Source organism: Somniosus microcephalus, chromosome 4, assembly GCF_052327205.1.
Source record: "Somniosus microcephalus isolate GS21.2 chromosome 4, FLI_Smic_1.0, whole genome shotgun sequence".
NCBI lineage: Eukaryota > Metazoa > Chordata > Chondrichthyes > Squaliformes > Somniosidae > Somniosus > Somniosus microcephalus.
This window is the reverse complement of record NC_140990.1, coordinates 183,705,339-183,718,532: the sequence shown is the minus strand read 5'-3', so window position 1 is coordinate 183,718,532 and position 13,194 is coordinate 183,705,339. Positions and strand designations below refer to the sequence as shown.

Below are 13,194 nucleotides of genomic sequence, written 5' to 3'. Positions count from 1 at the left end.
GTACCGCACACACGCACACCGCATGTACCGCACACACACACACCGCATGTACCGCACACACACACCGCATGTACTGCACACACACACACGCCGCATGTAACGCGCACACACACCGCATGTACCGCGCACACACACACACACCGCATGTACCGCGCACACACACACACCGCATGTACCGCGCACACACACACACCGCATGTACCGCACACACACACACCGCATGTACCGCACACACACACACCGCATGTACCGCGCACACACACACCGCATGTACCGCGCACACACACACCGCATGTACCGCGCACACACACACCGCATGTACCGCACACACACACACCGCATGTACCGCACACACACACCGCATGTACCGCACACACACACCGCATGTACCGCACACACACACCGCATGTACCGCGCACACACACACCGCATGTACCGCACACACACACCGCATGTACCGCACACACACACACCACATGTACCGCACACACACACACCGCATGTACCGCGCACACACACCGCATGTACTGCACACACACACACGCTGCATGTAACGCGCACACACACCGCATGTACCGCGCACACACACACACCGCATGTACCGCGCACACACACACACCGCATGTACCGCGCACACACACACACACCGCATGTACCGCACACACACACACCGCATGTACCGCACACACACACCGCATGTATCGCGCACACACACCGCATGTACTGCGCACACACACACACCGCATGTCCCGCACACACACCACATGTACTGCGCACACACACCGTACATACTGCGCACACACACACCGCATGTACCGCACACACACACCGCATGTACCGTGCACACACACACCGCATGTACCGTGCACACACACACCGCATGTACCGTGCACACATACACCGCATGTACCACACACACACACACACCGCCCGCATGTACTGCACACACACACACACACTGCATGTACTGCGTGCACACACACACACACCGCATGTACCGCGCACACACACCGCATGTACTGCGCACACACACCGTACATACTGCACGCACACACACATGTACCGCGCACACACACCGCATGTACTGCGCGCACACACCGCATGTACTGCGCGCACACACATCGCATGTACTGCGCGCACACACACCGCATGTACTGCGCGCACACACACCGCATGTACTGCGCGCACACACATCGCATGTACTGCGCGCATACACACCGCATGTATTGCGCGCACACACATCGCATGTATTGCGCGCACACACATCGCATGTACTGCACGTGCACACACCGCATGTACTGTGCACACACGCACAAACTGCACACACACACTGCAGGTACCGCATGTGCACACACCACATGTACTGCGCACACACACACTGCACACACACACACCGTATTTACTGTGCACACACACACCATATGTACCGCACACACTGCACACACACACACTGCATGTACTGCGCACACACTGCATGTACCGCGCGCACACACACCGCATTTACTGTGCACATACCATACGTACTGCGCACACACACACACTGCACACACACACCGTATGTACCGCACACACACACACCGTATGTACCGCACACACACACACCGCATGTACCGCGCACATACACACCGCATGTATCGCACACACACACACTGCATGTACCGTGCACACATACTGCATGTACTGCGCACACACACTGCACACACACACCGTACGTACTGCGCACACACACACTGCACACACACCGTATGTACTGCGCGCACACACACCGCATGTACCGCACACACTGCACATGCACAACGTATGTACTGTGCACACTCACACATGTACCGCACACAATGCACACACAGACACACCGCATGTACAGCGCGCACACACTCACACTGCACACACACTCCGCATGTACCGCGCACACACACCGCATGTACCGCACAATCTGCACACACACATACTGCATGTACTGCGCACACACACCGCATGTACCACGCACACACACAGTATGTACAGCACACACAAACACCGCATGTAGCGCGCGCGCACACACACGCCGTATGTACCGCACACACATACATGTACCGCACACACTGCTCACACACCGCATGTACCGCACACATATACACCGCATGTACCGCGCACACACACACACTAGGTCTAACGCACGCACATGCGAGGACAGGACAGTGAACAGCCTCATCTGTAATCACATGATTCAGGCCACAAGCAAGCCGTGTGATGATCTAACATGGAATGAAGGACAAGCCGCTCACTTTAATCCTTCTCCTTCCCCTCAGAGACAGGGACCTTTACAAGCAGCAGAGACTGCTCCACAGTTCCAGTGCTCAGACTCAAGAGAGTGACTCACCTTCCTGATGAGGAGAGCTGGCCACGAAGCTGCCATCAGGACCTTGGATAGATCCCAACAGGGAGAGTCGCACAATCGCACCATCAGGACCCATGAGAAGGCTGCCCACCGAGATGTCTTTGTGAACTTCTAGAAAAAGAAAGAGTAAAATGCAGATCACAATCAACAATCTGAGCAACACCATCGAATGACCAATGAAATCAGGTACAGTGATTCAGGGCATCTGGGATCAGAGGCAAAGCAAGACTCCAATGACATTAGAATCCCACACACAACAGTCATTCTTAACATCTGAACAATTCTATGTATGATCGGGAGGGACTGTCCCTCTAATACATGGCTCTTTCGCCTTCCTTACTATATCCAAGTTTGCTGATGAAACAAAGTTAGGCAGCACAGTAAATGGTGTAGGAGGGAGCAGAAAGTTGCAAAGGGGCATTGATAGATTAAGTGAGTGGGCAAAACTGTGGCTGCTGGAGTTCAATGTGGGGAAGTGTGAGGTCATCCACTTTGAACCTAAGAAAGATAGATCATTGTATTTTCTAAATGGTGAGAAGCTGGAAACTGTTGAGTCTGTATGTCCCAGTTAGGTTTAGGATCAATCACTGGACACAGACAACAAGAATAACCTTTAACAAGTCTTTACTATTCGAAGGTCAGGGCTGAACTGCCCAGCAAATCCTTGCACAACACTTATATACCGGTGTGGTCACCACCGGTATTACAGTATACAGCAGCCAAGAGAAAGTAGTACATCTCTTAAGGTAGTTCTCTTAAGGTGGAACAGGTTACATACACCACAATCCTCCCTTTTTAGCTTAACAGTTATATCCCCATTTAACATAACATAATAACATATATATATACAACTTCATGCAAAACAGTTCAAAGATTCAGTCTCTGAGGAGGCCTCCTGATTCGAGTTGGATAACGCCTTTCAGGGGTCTCTGATTCTCGTTGCTGGGTTGACTCATCTAGTTGGTCTCTTATGGACTGAACATCATCATCAGGTACATTCACTTCTGAGGTAGATGCTTCAGGTTCACTAACTTCTTTCACGGTTGTCTCTGCCGTAACCATGGGTTCGACCCTTGTTCTCGATTCTACCACTTGGTCAGCATGACGCCGTATTACATTTTCACCAATATCTACCGTGTACATCAGGGGTCCTTGTCTGGCCCGAATTGTTCCAGATTGCCATTTCTCGTTTTTATAGTCCCGGGCTAACACTGGTTGTCCTATTTCGAAACTCCGAGTGGTCTTGTTATTTATATGCTGGAACTGTTTGTTTTCAACTTCCCTCTGCACATTTGGTTTTAACAAGTCCAACCTGGACCGCAACCTCCTGTTGTAGAACATCATGGCAGGACTTTGGTTTGTCACTGCATGAGTGGCGTTTCGATATGCCAGTAGGAATTTGTCCACCTTGTGTTGTAGTGGAATCTGATCTTCGCTCATGGCCTTAATTGCTTTTTTAAACGTTTGTACAAATCTCTCGGCCAACCCGTTTGTAGCCGGATGATATGGGGCAGAGGTATAATGTTTCACCCCATTCTTCTTCATGAATCCCTGGAATTCTTCTGACACGAACTGCGGTCCGTTGTCTGAACATATTTGTTCTGGCAATCCATTTCTCGCAAATATCGTTCTTAACACCGCGATCGTCTTTTCCGAGGTAGTGGTAGTCATCTTAATCACTTCTGGCCATTTAGAATGTGCGTCCACCGCAATTAAAAACATGGAGTCCATGAAAGGACCAGCAAAGTCAATATGTACACGTTGCCATGGGGTTGAAGGCCATTCCCATGGATGCAGCGGTGCAATCGGAGGTGCATTTTGCACTTTTTGGCACCCTGAGCAGCTTTTCGTCAGCTCCTCTATCTGTTGGTCGATACCCGGCCACCACACATAAGCCCTAACAAGGCTTTTCATCTTGACTCCCCCCAGATGACCTTCATGCAGTTCCTTTAGAACTCACTCTCTTAACTTAGGAGGAATAATCACCCTTGTTCCATACATCAATGTTCCTTGACAGACGGACAGCTGTTCTCATCTTGCTGAGAATGCCGGTAACAGTGGATCACCATGTGCTGGCCATCCCTTCACTGTCACTTCGTAGACCCTGGACAGTGTCGGGTCGTTCCTGGTTTCTCTTTCAATACTTGCATTGGTGACTGGTAAACATTCGATGATGGTCGAGTGAAATAACTCAACAGGGTCAACCATCGGTGCCTCCTCCTCTGTAGGTAGTGGCAGGCGCGACAGCCCATCAGCATTACCATGTTGCTTTGTACCTTTGAATTCTATCTGATATTGATGTGCCCCTAGGAAAAGGGACCATCTCTGGAGTCTCTGTGCTGTCATCACCGAAACACCCTTCTTAGGGTTAAAAATGGATACCAACGGCTGGTGGTCTGTCAGAAGCGTAAACTTTTGGCCCTGCAGGTAATGATTAAACTTCTTTACTCCCCACACAAGGCTGAGAGCCTCCCTATCTGTCTGAGCATAATTGCGCTCAGCGGAGGTCAATGATCTGGATGCGAACGCAACTGGCCTCTCCTGGCCATTTGGCAACTTGTGTGAGAGTACTGCCCCAATACCATATGGAGAAGCATCACAAGCCAAACGAATAGGCAGCGTTGGGTTGAAGTGAGCCAACACTTCCTCTGAGGTGATCAATGCCTTGCTTTCACGAAAGGCCCTCTTACAGTCCTTGCTCCACTTCCATGGTACTCCCTTCTGCAAAAGAGCGTTCAGCGGGTGCAGCACCGTGGATAAATTTGGCAGAAACTTATGGTAATAGTTAATCAACCCTAGAAACGACCTCAATTGGGATACATTATCCGGAGCGGGAGCCTTCACAACAGCTTCGATCTTGTCAGGAGACTTATGAAGCCCCTCCTGGTCAATGACATGACCACAGTACGAAATCCTCTTCTGAAAGAATTCACATTTCTGGCGATTAACTCGAAGACCATATTCTTTCAATCTGGTGAGCACCAGTTCCAAGTTTGCAAGGTGTTCCTCGTCATCATCTCCTGTAATCAGAATATCGCCCAGGTAACATTGTGTACCTGGAATTCCCTGTAATACCTGCTCCATGGCCCTCTGCCAAATTGCTGGAGCCGATGCCACTCCAAAAACCAGTCTATTATACCGGTACAAGCCTCTATGTGTGTTGATCGTGAGATACTGGCGTGACTCTTCCTCAACTTCCATCTGTAAGTACGCCTGCGCCAGATCTATCTTGGTGAAGTGTTTCCCGTCAGACAATGAAGCGAAGATATCCTCAATCCGTGGAAGCGGATATTGCACCGTGTGAAGCACCGGATTAACAGTGATCTTGAAATCACCACAGATGCAAACCTTCCCCGGTTCCCCCGGCTTGTTGCTCGATGAACGCTTCATGACTGGGACAATGGGCGTGGCCCACTCACTCCAGTCTACCTTAGACAGTACTCCTGAACGTTCTAGCCCTTCCAGCTCAGCTTCCACAGCAGGTCGTATTGCATAAGGTACCGGTCTGGCTTTGAAAAATTTCGGGTTTGCATGTTCTTCAATCTTGATGTTTGCCGTAATTCCTCTCAGTGTTCCCAGTCCTTGTTGGAACACCTCTTTAGCATCGTCCAATATTCTGGACAATCGTTTAGGTTTGACATCTTTTGTACCGGAATCTACCGTTAGTGCTTTTAAGGAATGCCAGTCCATATTTATTTTCCTAATCCACTCCCGTCCCAGTAGTGGTGGACCTCCCTCAGGTAGCACATATAAGTCCATTCCTCGGCTTTCTTTGCCCTTGTGGACCACCTTTACCTCTATCTTCCCGATGGGGTATACTCTTTGCCCCGTGTATGTTTTCAATACAATCTCCGTATCCCGTAGGGGAATATGTGGGAATAACCTTTTGTAATCTTTCTTATTCATGACCGTCAATGCCGATCCAGTGTCCAATTCCATCTTCACTTGGACTCCTGCTATCTGAAGTGTGACCCAAATTGTTTGGAGGTCTGCTTCCTTACCAACATTGTGTACTCTTAGACTACCCAGTTCATTACTGCTGGCGTCTGAATCTGACTTCTGTTCGTTCGAACTGTTCTCTGTCACCTTGTGTACCTTTTTGTACTTTTCCTGCGGTGACTTTTTGTTGCTGGTCTTCTTTCCTGACCGGCATACTTTAGCTATGTGACCAAGCCTGCCACATTTTCTGCATTCCTGATTTTTGAACCAGCACTGGTTCTGATCGTGTGTTGTCTTTCCACAACGATAACATTTTACTGTACTCAAGACCATTTGATTGGTACAGAGTTCCGGTGACCGTAGCTGCATTTCCGCAGTGCCTCTTGCTGCGGCTTCTTGCGATGTTGCAATAGTGACAGCTTTATCAAGCGTAAGATCATTCTCTTCAAGCAGTCGCTTTTGTGTTCCTTCTTTTAACAATCCACACACAAATTTATCTCTCAGCGCATCTGCTAGCCCTGTCCCAAACTGACAGTACTTCGATAGCTTACGTAGTTCAATTAAAAATTCAGCGTTGCTTTCGTCTTTCAACTGCGTTCTTCTGTAAAATTTAAATCGTTCCGCTATCATCAGCGGCGTGGGGTTTAAATGATTTTTCAGGACAGTAACAATATTCGCGAAGGTTTGATCCGCCGGTTTAATTGGTGATAGAAGGTGCTTCAATAGCCCATATGTCTTCGCCCCCATTGAGCTTAATAAGGTTAATGCTTCCTCATCATCTGGTACCTTATTTGCTTTACAATAAACTTCCATGCGTTCTACATACGTGGTCCAATCTTCGACATCACTATCAAAGGTATTAATGCTCCCATGTTTAGGCATCCTTGCAAGTTTTTTAAATGTTTTTTTTTTTAAATGGCGGCTTCCCGCGCTTGTCTTCTTCCCCCGCCTACTAAAATGGCGGTTTCCCGCGCTTGGCGGTCTTTCCCGCGCTCGTCTTCTTCCCCCGCCGACTACAATGGCGGATTCCCGCGTTTGCCTTCTTCCCCCGCTGGCTGCAATGGCGATTGCCTTGCTGCTGCCGTTCTCGCCTCCCCAGCGGTTCTCACTCCCCGACGCTGCTTTGCCTTGCAGCCCCGCTTGCAGCCCGGTCCTTTACACCGGCTGCGTTTGAATTCTCCGCGGCTCTCGTGCCTTAAGCTTCTCAACTCCCCAACGCTGTTTTGCCTCGCAGCCCCGCTCGCAGCTCGGTCCTGTACACCGGCTGCGTTTGAGTTCTCCGCGGCTCTCGAGCCTTAAGCTGCCCCAGTCGCTGCGCCTCTCGGCCTCGATTGCAGCCCGGCCCTTTCTACCGGCCATAGTCGAGCACTCCGCCCTTATTCCTCCGTTTTCCCTCCCCTACTCCACAGTCAACGCGGCTGACTTTCTGCTCGTGTCGCTGATCGGCTTACCCACCACCGTGGTAGAAGGGATGAACACTGCCTGTCGCTGATGGAGGGCTTCGTGGTCAGAATTCTTTTTCTTTTTAACCCGGGTTCTCGATGCCTCCCGTGCGATGGTGCTCAGCAGGATGATGAGGGCGGATGCCTCTTCTCGACGCCCGTTTTGAGGACGAAGCTGCCTTGGATGTAAATTTGCCGCAGGGTAAGATCGGACTCGTCGCCACTGTTGAGTCTGTATGTCCCAGTTAGGTTTAGGATCAATCACTGGACACAGACAACAAGAATAACTTTTAACAGGTCTTTACTATTCGAAGGTCAGGGCTGAACTGCCCAGCAAATCCTTGCACAACACTTATATACCGGTGTGGTCACCACCGGTATTACAGTATACAGCAGCCAAGAGAAAGTAGTACATCTCTTAAGGTAGTTCTCTTAAGGTGGAACAGGTTACATACACCACAGAAACTGTGGAGGAGCAGAGAGATTTAGGGGTCCAAGTATAGAAATCACTAAAAGCAAGTGGACAGGTACACAAAATAATATAATAAGCTAATGGAATGTTGGCTCATATCTCAAGAGGGCTGGAATACAAAGGGCTGGAAGTTATGTTAGTTATATAAAGCTCTGGTGCGATAAGAGCACAGCTGTCATCATGGGTGACTTTAATTTACATATTGATTGGACTACCCAAATTAGTAAAAATTCTGAGGAGGAGGAATTCCTGGAATGTTTTCGGGACGGTTATCTGGACCAATATGTCGAGGAGCCGACTCGAGATCAGGCCATTTTAGACTGGGTATTGTGCAATGAGAAGGGACTTATCAACAATCTTCTTGTACGAGGCCCCTTGGGTCAGAGCGATCATAATATGATCGAGCTCTCAGTCGAGATGGAGAGTGAGGAAATTGAATCAGAGACTAAGGTCCAGAACTTAAATAAAGGGAATTACGAGGGTATGAGACGGGAATTGGGTAAGATTGATTGGGTGGTGTTTCTGGGGGGATTGACAGTGGATAGACAATGGCAAGCATTCAAAGATAGAATGGAAGAATTCCAGAACATGTTTATACCGGTTTGGCATAAAAATAAACCTAAAAAGGTGGCTCAACCGTGGATAACGAGGGAAATTAGGGACAGCATAAAATCAAAAAAAAGGGCATATCAACTGGCAAAAAAAAGCACCAGACCGGAAGATTGGGGGCAGTACAGGATACAGCAAAAGAGGACAAAGGGATTAATCAGGAAGGGGAAAATAGAATACGAAAGTAAACTTGCAGCAAACATAAAGACAGACTGCAAAAGCTTTTATCGGTATATCAGGAGGAAAAGACTGGTAAAATCCCAAGTCGGTCCCTTGCAGTCCGATTCGGGAGAATATATAATGGAGAATAAGGAAATGGCAGACCAATTAAACTCATACTTTGGTTCTGTATTCACAAAGGAGGACACAAATAACCTCCCAGGAATATCGGCAAACATAGGGACTAATGAGAGGGAGGAGCTGACAGAAATTAGTATCTCTAGGGATATGGTGTTGGGTAAGTTGAGGGGACTGAAGGCCGACAAATCCCCGGGGCCTGATAAACTACATCCTAGGGTACTTAAGGAGGTGGCCCTGGAGATAGCAGATGCTCTAAGGATCATCTTCCGGAACTCCATTGACTCGGGAACAGTACCCGTGGATTGGAGGGTAGCTAATGTTACCCCAATATTTAAAAAGGGGGGTAGAGAGAAAGCAGGGAATTATAGACCAGTAAGCCTTACATCGGTTGTGGGCAAAATGCTAGAGTCCATTATTAAGGATAAAATAGCGGAGCACTTGACAAATGGGGAAAGGATCGGACAGAGTCAACATGGATTTACAAAGGGTAAATCGTGTTTGACTAATCTGCTGGAATTTTTTGAGGAAGTAACTGGTAAAATAGATGGGGGAGAGCCAGTGGATGTGGTGTACCTTGACTTCCAGAAAGCCTTCGATAAGGTTCCACACAAAAGATTATCATGCAAAATTAAGGCTCATGGGATTGGGGGCAAAGTATTAACGTGGATAGAGAACTGGCTGGCGGATAGAAAACAGAGAGTTGGAATAAACGGCTCGTTTTCGGAGTGGCAGGCAGTGACCAGCGGGGTGCCGCAAGGATCTGTCCTGGGACCCCAGCTGTTCACAATATATATAAATGATCTGGATCAGGGAATTGGATGCAATATTTCCAAATTCGCTGACGACACTAAACTAGGAGGAGGGGTGGGCTCTGATGAGGATGTCAGGAGGCTACAGTGCGATTTGGACAGGTTGGGGGAATGGGCGGATACGTGGCAGATGCACTATAATGTGGATAAATGCGAGGTTATCCACTTTGGGGGTAAAAACAGGAGGGTAGATTATTATCTAAATGGCAATAGATTGGGAGATGGGGAAGTGCAGAGGGACCTGGGTGTTCTTGTGCACCAGTCACTGAAGGAGAGCATGCAGGTGCAACAGGCGATTAAGAAGGCAAATGGTATGTTGGCCTTCATATCAAGGGGGTTCGAGTATAGGAATAGGGATACCTTACTACAGCTGTACAAGGTGCTGGTGAGACCGCATCTGGAGTATTGTGTACAGTTTTGGTCGCCCCATCTGCGGAAGGATGTTCTTGCCATGGAAAGAGTGCAGCGGCGATTCACCAGGCTGATACCTGGAATGGCGGGAATGACCTACGAGGAGAGATTGAATAGTTTGGGCTTGTACTCACTGGAGTTTAGAAGATTGAGAGGGGATCTCATCGAAACATATAAAATTATGGCAGGCCTGGACAGGCTGAATTCAGAGAGAATGTTTCCAATGGCAGGGGAGCACAGAACCAGGGGCCACAGTCTAAAAATAGCGGGCAAATCATTTAAAACAGAGATGAGGAAGAATTTCTTCACTCAAAGAGTGGTGAGCCTGTGGAATTCCCTGCCACAGAGGGCTGTGAAGGCTAATTCAATAAATATTTTCAAGAGAGAATTGGATATATTTCTGAAGGCTAAGTGGATTAAGGGTTACGGAGAAAAGGCGGGGACGGGGTACTGAACTGCTAAGATCAGCTATGATCTCAGACGAAGATCAGCCATGATCTCATTGAATGGCGGAGCAGGCTCGAAGGGCCGAATGGCCTACTCCTGTTCCTATCTCTATGTTTCTATGTTTCTATGACCCCAGCTGGAGTACTGGGTTCATTTCTGGGCACCGCACCCAGGAAGGATATATTGGCCTTGGAAAGGGTGCAGCGCAGATTCACCAGAATGACACCGGGGCTAAAAGGGTTAAATGATGAGGACAGTTTACATAGACTAGGCTTGTATTCCATTGAGTATAGAAGATTAAGGGGTTATTTAATTGATGTGTTTAAGATGAGTAAAAGATTGGATAGGATAGATAGAGAGAAACTATTTCCTCTGGTGGGAGAGTCCAGAACAAGGGGGCATAACCTTAAAATTAGAGCTAGGCCGGTCAGGGGTGGTGTCAGGAAGCACTTCTCCACACAAAGCGTAGTGGAAATCTGGAACTCTCTCTCCCCCAAAAGCTGTTCGGCTGAAAATTCAGTAGCCTTAGCGCCTCATTTGAGGCGCTAGAGGGCCTTGCGCCGGAGTTATGGCCAGTAGTGAAATTCCCTGGGGCCCTAAATCGGCGTTGCTCCGGTAGTGCTGCGCCGGCACCGATGACGTCATCGGTGTGCGCAGCGTCCCAGTTGCCGTGGTAACCCGCCCGAACTCCGAAATTGAGTTGCGGCCGCCTCGCCCGTGGCAGCCGCAACCAGCGTTTTGTCAGAGGTGCCTTACTGCAGTTAGCGCCGGCGCATTAAAGGCCCCGCGGCAGCCGGCCGCTTTCCTGCCGGCCGCCTGCCCGCAGCTCCCTCCCCGGACTTCTCTCCCGCCCCCCCCCCCGGAACAGATGCAAGCCCGGCACTTGTCCGAGGTGCCGGGCTCATTTTTAAGCAGATTTGCGCGGGCCGCGGCCGGGTGCAGGCAGCTCCTCCTTAACGGAAGGAGGAGGCCTGCACTTCCCCAGCCTGCCGCACCGCATCGGGTGCCGCAGCGCTGGAATTGTGGCGCGAAACGGCAGTTAGCGCCCTTTTCCAGGCGCTAAGACCCTTCAGTAGCGCCGGCAGCCGTTTGGGCGCGGCGCCACTGAATTTTTGGCGCGCGCAGGGGACTTAGCGCCGGCACTAACTTCCGGCGCTAAAGCCCTGGCTAAGCCAAAACCCAATTTCTAGGCCGTTGACTCTAGTGGGTTAATTCAAAATGTTTAAACTGAGATTTTTGATAGGCAAGGGTATTAAGGGATACGGAACCAAGGCGGGTAGATGGAGTCAAGATACAGATCAGCCATGATCTAATTGAATGGCGGAAATAAATGGTGGAACGGGCCCGAGGGGCTGAATGGCCTATTCCTGTTCCAGTGTTTCATCCCCCAACCCCTGTGTATCGCAGTCCAGGCCTACCCCTCAGTTCCTCAGGCACGGCGCCTCGAACGATGCCTGGTGCTGAAGTCTTGGTTCTATGGGCTTTGTGCTTGATGCTCGCCATACTTCTCTGCTTTCCTGGACCTTTGGTGCCATGAATTGGAGGCAGCAGTTGTAGGACTGGCCCTGGCTTCAGGTTCTGAACACCAGCCTCTAGATGGGAGACAAGAAAAGATAGTAAAACTGGCCTTTACAATACAATCAGAAATCAGTCAGTAAATTACCCGTGAATGAGCTTCAAGGGGCGATTTGAATCTGCCCATCTTGCTGACTTTCGACCCGCTGCCGTTTGAACCTGCTCTGCTGAGCTGGTGAGACGGACACTCACCGGGAATTGGCCGGGTCCTTCTCTAAATAGGAAGATTCCGCTCCAATCACATCATCAGGACCAGGCTGCTAGTTTAACCGTGGGCTTGAGCCAGGATGGCCAGAAAATCCAGGGCCTGAAGAGACCCCAGAATAACAGACAAAGGTCCCTCGCTGAGCTTCACACTGGGACAGAGAGAGGCCCCTGACGGAGCTCCACACTGGGGCAGAGAGAGGCCCCCGCTGAGCTCCACATTCGGGCTGAGAGAGGCCCCTCACAGAGCTCCACACTGGGGCAGAGAGAGGCCCCTCACTGAGCTTCACACTGAGGCCAAGAGAGGCCCCTCACTGAGCACCATACTGGGGCAGAGAGAGGCCCCTCACTGAGCTTCACACTGGGACAGAGAGAGGCCCCTCACTGAGCTCCACACTGGGGCAGAGAGAGGCCCCTCACTGAGCTCCACACTGGGGCAGAGAGGGGCCCCTCACTGAGCTCCACACTAGGGCAGAGGTGCCCCTCACAGAGCTCCACACTAGGGCAGAGAGAGGCCCCTCACTGAGCTTCACACTGGGACAGAGAGAGGCCCCTCACTGAGCTCCACACTGGGGCAGAGAGAGGCCCCTCACTGAGCTCCACATTGGG

The 13,194-nt window shown here is 50.0% G+C and overlaps 1 protein-coding gene across 2 annotated transcripts in view; it reads right to left on the bottom strand.

Moving 5' to 3' along the window:
• LOC147120054 (uncharacterized) overlaps positions 1–13,194 on the bottom strand; it is a 210,655-nt gene that overhangs the window by 86,763 nt on the left and 110,698 nt on the right. For both annotated transcript variants that reach the window (XM_085985571.1, XM_085985572.1), the window contains exons 12-13: positions 12,225–12,398; positions 2,360–2,488 (exon numbers count right to left, since the gene is read on the bottom strand). In XM_085985571.1, the coding sequence (XP_085841697.1) occupies positions 2,360–2,488; positions 12,225–12,398 (303 nt within the window). The remainder of the gene's footprint in view (positions 1–2,359; positions 2,489–12,224; positions 12,399–13,194) is intronic.